Source organism: Tamandua tetradactyla, chromosome 3 (assembly GCF_023851605.1).
Source record: "Tamandua tetradactyla isolate mTamTet1 chromosome 3, mTamTet1.pri, whole genome shotgun sequence".
Classification (NCBI taxonomy): domain Eukaryota; kingdom Metazoa; phylum Chordata; class Mammalia; order Pilosa; family Myrmecophagidae; genus Tamandua; species Tamandua tetradactyla.
In genome coordinates, this window is record NC_135329.1 from 171,496,562 (window position 1) to 171,509,361 (window position 12,800).

Here is a 12,800-nt window from a genome sequence, read left to right on the forward strand (position 1 = left end):
CAATCAAATAAACTAAGTTGATTGGTTTATTAAATCAAAAATGAAAGAAAAATGTACTTCCTAAAATTTAGAAACTAAAAATGCTACATTTCAAACCTAGGTATAGAGATTTCATACAAAAATGAAACTATCAGAAATACTTTCTACCAATGTTGTTTAGGTTAGAGAGAAAGGAGACCAGATAAAAGGCCATACATTTTAAAAATAAAATATAACCAAAATTGCATTCTCATATAGCTGAAATTGACCCTAAACAACTAGTCTAACACTTTAACTTGACAAATGAGGAACAAGCCAAAGAGGTTCAAAGACTGCTATTTACTGAGTACCTACCATGTGCCACTTGCTATACCAAGAGTTTTCTCACTTGGTTGTCACAGTTTCCCCACAGAGTAAGTATTATTACACTCATTTTACAGTCGAGGAAAGTTGAGTCACAGAACGGCTGGCACAGCTGGTGAAGAGCAGAGCTGTGCCTACAGTCCAGTCTCTGGACACTGAGTTCAGTATTCACTTGGCTAAGCTAGCCCCACATATTATTTGTGGAAATTGCTCAGGGAGATGCCACAATATTTTAAGCCATTATAAATACAGTAATTATGGTACCCTGAAACCTTAATATAATACTCTTTGCTAAAGAACAGCACTCCTCAAAAGAGAGTATTTCTTCTTGGCTGCTAAGAAAAGGAGCATTAACAACCAAGCGTTGCACTTGTCTCATGAGCCCTAAGAAATTATTAGACTGAGGTTCCAAAGTACCTACAACTCTAGTTACTTGGCTTCTAAATTACTCATGACAATATCATCGGCTCAAGTTGCAGCTGGACATTTCTCAAGCTTGCAGTCTATTCTTAAATCTGGACTCCATTAAGAAGGATATGGAAAGATTGTCACGCTTGTAGGACTAAACTAAGATATTTCAGCACGCCCAAAGCAACGCTGAATTCATTGACGGCCAACCACTGAAACCCACTTCCTGATGAGGTAAGAAGAGAGCTGTAGCAATGAGCGTCATTAAAATTGAAACCTGTAACTAACTGCTCGTTATCTTTGAAAAGTACATAGCTAAATAGAAACACGGTTTAAAAGTTAATGTAAATAAACTTGAGGTGCCTGGCAACTACAATTATCTAAGTTACCCTCCAAATATTTTATTCTGAAATAAGAACAAACCAAATCCAGGTCTTCTTAAAAGCACACAAAATGTGATTTTCAGTTAGATGATCAAATTATTTATTTAACTTAGGTTATGAAGGATATTTAAACTAGGTCAATCAATGTGTGACCCTCACAACTAACTCACAAGCTTATTTCTCTGGAGCAACAAAACTAGAACTGTGTGCTTTTTGTTTTGTTTTGTTTTGTTTTGTTTTGGCAAACACTAACAAAGGATTCTAACCTTACAGAAGACTTTCTAGAGAGTGTGAGGCTTAAGGGGGTACAAAGGGAGCAGGAAAACATTTTTTAAGAGAGAGAAATAGCTTCCAAAAAGAGTGAGTCATTTAAATATTTAAGTGCCCTGGGCTAACACTAAGGTTCTGTGGTTTTGTTTCTTGTTTTGTAAGATAAGACTCTCTTTTCAAATATAACCACAAGAACATGTTCACACTTTAAATTATCAAATACAGTCTTTCAAATGCCCCCAATTGTCTCATACAAGTTTTAAGTTTGAATCAGAATCCAAATCTGTCACTACAATTAGTTTCTATATGTCTTAGTTCTCTTTTAATTTATATATTTCCCCTCCATCTTTTTTTCAACTGATTTCTTAAAGATAAGATTTATTTTTTCCTGTAGGTTTCCTGTAGTCTGTATTTCGTAAAGTAATTTTTTTTAAAGAATTTTTATAAAGTTAAAACCAGGCTTCTCCAGAACTGCTACACCAGCCCTTCTATGTCCTTCACCATGAAAACCATCCCTGTTCTTTCAATGAAGTCCACGTTACTCCAGGATACGTATTTGTCCACAAAATGATGCTATGACGAGTGATTTATCCAGCAATCTATCCAACCAGGTGAGGTATAATGGAGGCAGGGGACTCAAGAAAACACCTTACCTAATGCTTCAGTACTTTTTGGAACAGCATGAGGTACAAATTAATTTTTTAAAGACTATGCCTATGCTGCAAGTGGAAACAACGCCCAGGCACAAACCATTTACTTCACATCTCCAGGAGAGGACATGTACTATCTACCAGAAGAACCCAAGTGACACAGATCTGTTAATATACAAACACCTCTCCTACCAAGATCTGATGCCGGATATTTCCTTCCTTACCTCTTCTGCCTACCTAACATGAATGCTATGCTTCAGTAAATTCACAGTTCCCAGGTTACCCAGCAATACCAGAGGGTCACTCACCTGGCTTGACTTCCACACCCATCTGCTGCCTAAACCTCTCCCTTCCTCAAGGATCGACTGGACTCACACCAGTGATCGACTAAAGCCTTTCTTAATGACCCCACCCATCTCTGGACTCCTGAGTCTAACCTGTGCCATACTTGGCTTGACGGCTGATTGATATGCCACATGTATTCACTAAATATTTACTGAGAGCCTTCATGACTGATGTCATGACAAGGCATGCTATATCATCAGTGTCATCTCTCAAACAAGACTGAAGGCTCCATGAGGAAAAGGGCCTCTTATGAAACTGCAGATTATCTCAGACCAGAAGCACACTGGCTAAGAATGTGCTCCTTGGAGTCAAACTTGCCCAGATGTAAATGCCAGAGGCATGTGACCATGAATAAATTACTTAATCTCTCAGTTCTTATTTCCTCATCTGTAAAATGGGACAACAATGGCCACTATCCCATAGGAAGTTATTACGACTAAATCACGTAGAGCTTGATTATTGTTTTTTGTCTCCTTGTTTCCAGTCCTCTTTGTAAGGACTCTGCTTTACTGTACTGTTCTTACCTGTTCTTATCCTTTCTGGAAATGGGGGGAGGGCACAGAGGACCCCTGCAGAGACGGTCATGTGGATTGAGCTCATTAAACACTCACTGAGTACACAAGAGATTCACTTTGCCATTGTGTGAATATCCCTTCTATAATATTTAGGGTCAAAATTTCCCTTCCACAAGCACCGCCCTGAAACTTCCTCTGTTAAAGAAACAGAACTGGCTCAAAATTAACTATACCTACTCAGCATCCCTACCACCTAAAACCCAATTTTAAAAGAGAAAAACCATAAGTAGAAAAGATGACAACATATGATCTTTTATCTTGAATGGGGCATACATTTTGTTTGAATGGAAATCCAATATTCCAGGGTACCAGTGGAAGCAGTTTACAGAGTGTTTTCCAATTTTTTTGTTTGGGGGCTCCAGACAAGTAAAAAAAAAAAAGTTTAAACATTACACACACACACTCATAAATACATACATATCTATTCCATTCATTTAACAAATATTTACTGAGCACTTACTATGTACCTTGCACTGATTTAAGTACTGTTGTGTTAAGACACAACAACGAACAAAACAACCTGACAAAATTGTTGACAGTATCTCTCCACACATAGTTTTCATTTAACAACAAGAAAAAAGGTAAAATATATAGTATGATGGGGATATGTACTATGGAGAAAAGTAAAACAAGGAAGAGGAGCAGGTAATGTGGGGGGTGGATATTTTAAATACAATAGTCAGAAAAGGCCTCACTGGAAAAGTAACATTTGAGTGAAATCCTAAAGGATGTGAGGGTGAGTCATGCACACATCGGAGGAGGATGCTGGGAACAGGGGGCTCCTGGGGCAGTTGCACAACTGGTGTGATCTCTGAGGCCAGTGAGGCTGGTTCTCCAGGAAGAGAACAAGAGGAGATAAGGATGGATCTGGGTGGGGGGAGGGGGACCAGAAAGGAGTGTGTGGCTTGGTAGAGTTGCTATAAGGACTTTACTTTTACTCTATGTGAGATTGGAGAGCTTAGAGCAGAAAAATGAGCTACATTACTTTGACGGCCAAGTTGAAAGTAGAGTAAAGGGAACAAGGCTGGGTGTGGGGGAACAGTTAGAAGGCTGCCACAATCATCCAGGTGGTGGCTGGGCCAGGTGGTAAAAAGTGGAAAGTATCGCCAAAGGGTTATGTCATACTACAAAATATGTATTAAAAATACACAAAAATAAAAGCTTTAAAGGGGTGTTTTATTTTTTTAATATGAATTATATTATCTTTCTTTCCAAACTCAAATTCAATAAAACCATCTTGCTCACAACTGGGGTACACACACTTCCAAATTCTGGAGGCCACTGTTTAGCAATAATTAGTTAGTTGACTTGTCCCCATAACCTGAATTTCTGTCCAGTTTTCTATCTTTACACTTCCCCTTTGCTCACTATCCATCTGCCAGCCTTAGATACCAAAACAAGCTTTCACAAGAGAACAAAATATACAAACGCCAGGGCTGGTGATTGCATGTAGGAATTTTCTCTACTCTTTGAGAAAGTTTGTGGTTCCCATGTCAACTGCATCCAACTTGGGGGACCAAGAGTTGGGAAATAGATTTGTTAGGCCCAAGTACTCTTGTAGAAGTCAACAAGGCAAGGTTGTGGCAAGGACAACCCAGGGCATTTGGTGAAGCGATACCTCTCAAGAAGGTCAAGGTAGGCCACAGCTCACAACAGACAAACACCGGATCCGAAAAGTTTGTTCCCCTTGCCCTGTAAGAGGTTCAAAGAGATTCTCAAAGGGCTACACTGAGGACAGCCCCAGGGCTCCTTGTCCTCACTCCCAGGCTACCACAGTGCATTCTGACTCACACCTGAAGCTTTGTGCTGCCCAGGAAAAGGTCATGGACTCTGCACCACATGTGACAATGTCTTGGAGAACCCAGAAGCTGACTACTTGGGGAAAGGACTCCTGACCTCTAAGTAGAACTCAGGGTGTGTTTCTCAGACATGGTAAACTCCAAAGCTGCCACCACCACACACTGGGGGAAAATTAGAAGCTCATATAAAGTGGACATGTTTTGAAACCAGATTCAATGAGTTGAGAGAAGACGGACACTGACTTACCTGGGGCACTCTCAAAATGTTAGCGCAGGAAGGAATTTAGAGCATTCTCCTCCCACCCATCCACCCCCATTCAACAGACCAAAAAACTAAGGCCAGGACTTGTCCGAAGCCATACAAGCAGCTAGCAGAGCAACCGTGAGTGGGATTAAGGTCTTCTGACTCACAACCTAGTGTTCTTTTAAAACAAACTAAAGCATATTCATCGTATAGCTTGAATGGAATATATGATAAATGAATACATTGATAAAATCTGCAAAGTAAATAAGAAAATTAAAATAAAATAGAGCAGAACAAAAGCAATTTCATATTAAAACTTTTAGAGATGGATTAGAACTATAATTAAAATCTGCACATCCAGTCTTCAAACAGATTGTTTCTGGCAATGCTTTAATTTTACTAGGAGCTCCAGAGGCTACCTTGGGGGCAAAAATAGTCTTCTGTTATTAAAGGTACCTTAGGAAGTTATATTGTGATGCTTATGACTCAATGAAGGGGTAAGGGGTGGGCGGAGCGATAGGCCTATAAAACCCAAGAAGGAGAAACAAGAGTGGGCTTAGTAAAGCCTGAAACAGCCCAAAAGTGGGCTGTATAAATCTTATCTACTTAGCTCCATTAATGGAATATTAGACAAACTTTCAGATTTCAAAAGCAGAGAGAAGAGAAAGGATCCTTAAAATTACAGATATAATAAAAAACTAGATTCACAAATCATTAATTTCAGCCTCTTGAACTCCCAACTTTTTTACAAGCATGAAAACTGACAAGGGAAAATGCCAGCTCTTCCAGCTGCTGAGGACAGTTGCAAGGTCAGTAGGGTATTGCTAAAGGTGAACAAAGGGACTTGGATAATCTATAAAATGAAGGGGTGAAATCAGTTCCTAAAGTACAGAAATTGGTTAAAACTCTCTTCTGGAACCTGAAGTTAACTATTTGATTTTGTCACCTGGAGAATCAAATTAGATGTGTGAGATGGAAGCCTCTTTATGACTCTGGACTTGCACAGGGTCATAAAACAGTTTTTGTAATACTTGCCCCCATTTAGCTCTGACTCAAAAGACAGTACTACCAGAAGGAAAACTAGAGGATAAAACATGGGACTGTATAACACAGTGAATGCTGTTGTGGATGATGATTTGGTTAATTGTACAAATATAAGAATGTTCTTACGTGAACTAGAACAAACATACATCACTAGTACAAGGTATTAATAATAAGGTGGTATATGGAGAAAAATACAACTAGTGCAAACCAAGAACTATAGTTAAAAATAATACTGTAACATTCTCACATGAATTGTAACAAAGGTACTACACCAATGCTAAGTCTCAATAATAGGGGGGTATAAGGGATCTGGGTTTTTCTTTTGAGCAGTGAAAATGTTCTCAAATCGATTGTGGTGATGAATGCACAACTCTGTGATTATACTGAGAGCCTTTGTACACTTTGGAGGGAGTGGATGGTATGTGAATAAAACTGTTTATTAAAAAAGACAGTGACTAGTCTGTTAGTTAAACTAGTTCACAGCCATGGTCAAGCTCGAGGAGAGCATCGTAGGTCCTATGTAGTGTGACTATATATCCCGGTTTGCCTGGGACAGTCCCTAGTTCATACCTGCTGCTCCCGCTTAATAATTAACACTACTCCCTTTCACTCTTAAAGGTGTCCGGGGTTAGACAAAAATGATAGAGCCATCCTAATTCTATGTAACTCCTAATCATTGACAAACATTTATAAACATGTGTTTGCTTCTTTGAGCACCCACCGTGTCAGGAGAAAAACACTGAACCAGTCGCTAGCAGTTTTCTCATACAAAGGGGTTTTTGAATTATACTAAAGCCAAATAACCTTTAGAAGACACTCAGGGACCACCACTCCAGCCAATCTGCTCTCTACATTGAGCTTCAAGATGGACTTTTCTTTGAGGGGTTAAGAGGAAGGAGTGCCATGCTTAAACAAGTTTGAAAACCACAGGATATCAGAGGTCTGTAGCTCAAGCTTGATTTTAAATTATTTCATTTTATCCTTCTATTATTTCAGGTTTCATTACTTTTGCCATAAAAATCCACACGATAGCGTTAAAATATAAATTCTTTTAAAGAATGTTTCAGTCCTACTTCTGGCACAAACAACTGGGCCTTTTCAAGTTTCTATCTACTCTCTGCGTAGAGGGAAAGAGGAAGTAAAAATTGACATTTTAAAAAAAGAAAAAAGTTTTCAATCAATCCAGGGCTGGGCCTTCTGAGCCTGTACTGGATTATGCTAAAACAGCCAATCCTGGAATTAAGAAAGGCATAAACTGAGTATTTGGAAGAGTCAGTGATGGCATAGATACCAGCTCTGTGTGCGGGAGGAAGCCATTGCTCTCATCATGAAGAGTAGTGATCTCTGAACATAAGGATTTCAGATGATTTTAGCTCGTCTTCTTTTTACTTATCTAGCTTTCTACAGTGATTGCAGTTTATTGTTGTATAAACTACAACCGGGAAACAAAAATCACTCAGCTACTAGCACATCACTCAGCAGGGTGTGGAGGTGAAGAAGCTGATGGGAAAGTCCAGGTACAAGCCAGGCAGGAGCAGAGGCCTCAAAGCAGCCCTGGTCTCTGACAGAAATGGGTCTGGTCCCAAGAAGTAGGAGGTATTTGGGGCGTGCCAGGGCCCTCCTCCTAAGTAAGGGCAGGCATCCATTAGTCTTACAGCTGCACTGCCCTTTAAACTATTAAAAGTATGGCCTCGTGGTCAGAGCCCCACCTTTGCAGTCAGACTGCCAGGGACAGACACCGCGCTCTATCACTTACTGGGTGTGCGACCTTGAACAAGTCAATTAGCCTCTCAACTCCTGCTTCCCATCTATAAAATAGGAATCACCGCACCGCCTACCTCCTAGAGTAGCTGTGAGGATTAGGCGAGATGATTCACAGCAAGGGCTGGGCATACACTAAGAGCAAAATTAATGTTAGCCATTATTGGCCCTCTGTCATAAAATACCAACTATAAGTGCACTCCTTAGCCATGTAACTGGGTCACAAAGCTGATCAGAAAAGGTCCAAAGAGTAAACCCTCTCTTTTTCCTTCTTCTCTACCGAAAGCAGGACTGGTGCATGGAGTTTGCTTTAACTCCAAAGTTTTAGGGAGTAAAGAAAGGGCAAGGGTGGCCCAATTAAAATGCAACATATCCCAAGGCTCCACAATGTGGGCTACAAGTCCAGCTTTCAAAGTTACAGAGTTACAGAAATTCTAGCTTTTTGCTACTGACATAGCTGCCAGCTACTGCCTTTGGCAAGGATGTAGGTGACTCAAGTGCTGAACTAGGATTTGGCAAGGGGATACCAAACCAGAAGGCCTCCAGGCAGGAAGCTCCAAAAAGGGCCACCTGCTGAAATATTTTGTCTATAGGCAGCCTTAGAGATGGAGGTGGTGATCTGCTATCATTAGCAAATTCTGATAAGAATAGTAGGTATTTCAAACATCCAACAGAATTTACCGTGCTGGCCTTATAACTTTTAAAAACTTTTTATTTTTTGGGCCATATTGTAGATATGGCCACACACTTAAAATTACTGCAGTGTCTTAACTATATGACATAAACACCAACAAAAAAACAAAAAAAAAGTTCAATATCAAATCAAATTCCAAAGGGTTCCATGGCTATCTTGAGTCAAATGCATTCCATGTTATATAATAAAATTTTCTTTCCCAAACTTAATATCACCTTACTTTCTCAAAGATATAAACTTCCTGACATTCATCCATGAAGAAATAATTGCATTATTATATTAATTCCATAAGTGAGTGTGTTCTATGCTGCATGGGATGACTATCTCATTCCCATTTGCCTGAAGCTGTCTTGATTTTAGCACCAAAAGTCCTGCATTCCAAGAAACCTCTCAGTCCTGGGCAAAACAGAACAATTGGTCCCTCTAACGCTGCAAGAAAAATAATGTGTGTTGTGTAAAAGGGAAAACAGAAGAGACACAGCTACAAATGCAGAAGTGTAAATGTCAAGCTAGTTTGTAGCAAAAGCTCCTAGTTCCTTTGCATAGTAAGAAAAGACTAAAAGCCACACTTGCCTCTCCCTTTCCTCTTTCTTTTTAACCTCCCAAAATAGTTAGGAAAAGGCATTTTCCCTTTCCTTGCATGACTGATAGGTGATTGCAGAATTGACTATTAAACTAGTGATTGCCATTACCAGAAAAGCTCCTGCACCTAACTTCAGCAGAACAGGAAATGTCATCATCTTTCACCCTTTACTTTGGGTATGCTTAAAGACAAACGAAGACAACTTGGGATTCAAGTAATCAACAGCAAGAATATGTCATGTCCTCAAGCCAAAAATCCAAGAGCCTGGGTAAAAATCAAGATTCACCTCATTAAACAAATGAGGGAGTAGTTAAAAACAATTATTTTACAAATAGCTAAACGGGTAGCTGGGCACTCCCTCCACAAACTAAGGCAGGAATTCCAAGCAGGCTGCTCTCTACCCACAATGATGGAGCAAGACTCTTCTGGCAGAAGTTTAAGAAAGACTTTAAGCCTCCACTGAGGTTAAGAACCAGCTTCTAAGAATTTAGAATTCAAACTGAAAAAGTAAGACTATATAAGGCAAGAAAGACCACACACCTCCTGGACCTAAAACCACACAGAAACCACTGATACTCAACCTCGATCCCACCCCATCCACCCCACCCTCCCCACCCAATCCCCTCTGGCTTTGCCCTAGAGAAGGTGGCAATGTTCAGATGCTCTAGAATCCTAGAACTTCTTAGGGATATTTCTATGCATCAAGAGGTGAAATGAAACCAAGTTCGTGCAACTTTCTCTCCAGGATAATCTAGTTTGTGGAGGGATATATTCAGAAACATTTTTAAACATCTTTGAAAATCCTATTCTGTTAAGTCCTGAAAACTAACTACCTTTCCTTCTATGCTTTGTTTTTTTGCTTGTTTGTTTGTTTTGCATGGGCAGGCACCAGAAATCGAACCTGGGTCTCTGGCTTGGCACGCGAGAACTCTGCTGCTGAGACACCGTGGCCTGCCCCCTTTCCTTCTAAAATTATTGTAATATAACTTTCATCAGTTGCAATCTTGATTTGGGAGAGGATGCCTTTTTGCAAAGCTTTCAACAAGCGAAAGAGAAGACAGAAGGTGTCTTACAATCGCCCAAAGCACAAAAGCCTGGAAGCCAATAGACAGGACCTGGTCCCGGCTCTACAGGCCAACTGCCCTGGTCCTTGAAGAAAACCGGAGTCACCTCTCCAGATCTCCGTTCCCGCATCTGGGCCAGCACAGCTGTAGGAGGACTTACACCTCCGAGATTCTATGAGAAATTCTTTCACACACATGAGAATAACAACAATGCCTATTAGAAGCATTTTTTTTACTTCGAAGATTTAGATAGTGACAGATAAGTACAGCAATGGGTATAAGCAAAGATGACAGAACCAAGTCAGACTAAAACTGGAAGATTTAAAACAAGCAAACAGCTAACAGTTGGCGAAGTACATGACCAAAAGGTAGGGGAAATCCTGATATCAACTTACACTTTTAAATGCTTTGGAACCAATGGCAATTACCAGCTGCTTCGCCTGCTAAATTTAACGATAACATAGGGTTTAATCCAGTGACTCCCCACGACCCCCTACAACAGCCTGTAAATACTTAGGGAAACCAAACTGAAAATTTGAATCTAAAAGGCAGAGAAACAAATCATTGCAAAACATTGGGGTAAATCCATTTAAGTAGCAAGATGCTGTCTGGATACTAACCACATGCCACCCACTAGGGAAGTTTGAGAGGTCTGATGATACCAGGAGCTTGAACGTTGCACCGCATGTGTCAAAGACAAGACTGCCTCTCCGCCTACCAGGACCCCAAAACAGTGTTCATTTCCCTATGCGTGAATAAATGGTGGTCGGGAGGGAAATAAGCAAGCTTTTTTTTTCTTTCCTCGTGGAATAATTACAAAATCTTGTCATGCAACTTGAACGCCTCTGTCAATTTCCTAATAGTAACAGAGTTCACAAAGGTGTGGTGCTTCCATACCACAGACTTGCCCAAAAGAGAAGGGCCCAGGTTGAGCAAACCCCACCTTTCCAAGCCGGGACTCCAGAGCTGCCCTGTGTTTCAGCGAGGAAAGCAACAAAGCTGATGAACACTGATAGAGGGTAGATCATCGCCTGCCAGTGTAGTCCCTGACCGGACTTCACCTTCTCCTCTTCCCGGAGAGACCGGCCAGAGCCAAGAGCACGGTCTCCGAGGGTCCCCATCGCGTACACACGCAAGCACCCGCAGCCTCTGGGTGGCTAAAGAGGAAGTCAGGATGTCATGTCAAACGAATAAAGACAGCCTGGCTACACAAGAGACGCGGTCTGGGTCAGTCCCTGCTTGGCTCGGGAGGCGTCCCAGGCTGTGGTCCTTGCTGCCTCTCCCTCTACCTTCCTCCGTCCGGATGCGCGGACGAGCCTCCCCTCGACAGGCACCGGCTGGCGGGACCCACGCTGCAGAGCACAGCTGGAGCCCTAGTAGCACCTCCAGCCACCCCTCCCTCTCCCCCCCCCCCCCAGCCGAGGCCCGCTTACAGTACCCCCCCCCCTCCCCAAGCACACACTCCGCGCACCCCCTGCACTCCGCACACCCACGCCCTGGCTCTGTCCACCCGCCGAGCTCCTTCCCCGGCCCCGGAGCGCGCGGCCGGCAGCGATCCCAGCGCGCAGTTCCGACCGCCCAGGGTGGGGAGCGGCGCAGGGGTGCAGAGCCGCCGCCGCCGCAGGGTTTCGGAGACAGCCCGCGGGCCGCACGCACTCCTCCCCTCAGCCGGGAGTAAACAGCTCGCGGGAGCGCTCCCCGCCGCGCCCCCATCCCCCAGCCAGGGCTCCGCGCCGCCCCGCGCCCGCGCGTCCCGCCCGCCGGCGCCGCCGCCCCCTACCTGGTCGGTGAGTTTGAGCACTGCCATTCTTCCGCTCCTTCGCGCACACACACATACAGGTCCCCGGTCCCGAGATGTCAAGCCTGGAGCCGGGGAAGCGGAAGGGACTGCCAGGGGAAGGGAAACAAATCTGGCTCCCGAATTTGACAGCCCTCCCCCTGCTCCTCCTCCGCCGCCGCCTCCTCCCGCCGAGAGGCTGACACTGGCTAGTGGTGTTTGCAGCGGAGCCCGCCCGTCTTTATACAGAAAGTACCGGGCCGCCACTGACATCACCGCGCGCCGGCTCGCTCGCGGCCGCGCCGGCTGAGCCGACGCTGCCTCCTGCTGCCCGCAGCCGCGCCTCGCAGCCCCGCGGTCCCCGGCGGTCCCAGGCAGTCGCCGGCGCCTGCACCCCGCGCTCCGCGGGGGGGCCGAGATGCCTCTGCTTTCCGCACTCACACACTGCGCCCCGGAGCCCGGCCAGGGCCCTGGGGTCTCCCTCGTGGTCCCCCGCGGACCAGGGTGCTCACGGTTAGAGGTCCCCCCCCCACGGCGACCTGGGACTGATCTGGGGTCCATTCTCGTCCGGTCAGACACACACAGGCACCACCTGAGGGACAAGCCCATGTGGACACACCAGGAGACAAAAAGGCTGTCACTCACACGTCACCAAATTTAACTTAGGCCTCTCCGGAATCAGGTTGTCCGAGAGCACTCCAAATTATCCACCTCGGTCAGGTCCCCAAGTCTGATGCTCTCTTTATTTGATGGTCGTGGTCTCTGGACGCGTAATTTTTTAATGAGAAAGTCAGCTGTGCCGTATTTCTCAAACATTGGGGGGGGGGGGGGCGGTGCAGAGAAGCTCTGGCAATTTACCTT

The 12,800-nt window shown here is 43.7% G+C and overlaps 1 protein-coding gene across 5 annotated transcripts in view; it reads right to left on the reverse strand.

The window, feature by feature from the left end:
• Positions 1–12,192, reverse strand: part of ANKRD44 (ankyrin repeat domain 44) — a 347,994-nt gene extending 335,802 nt beyond the window's left edge. For all 5 annotated transcript variants that reach the window (XM_077154544.1, XM_077154546.1, XM_077154543.1 and 2 more), the window contains exon 1: positions 11,943–12,192. In XM_077154544.1, coding sequence (XP_077010659.1) covers positions 11,943–11,969 — 27 coding nt within the window. In that variant the 5' untranslated portion in view covers positions 11,970–12,192. The remainder of the gene's footprint in view (positions 1–11,942) is intronic.
• Positions 12,193–12,800: the final 608 nt, after the last annotated feature.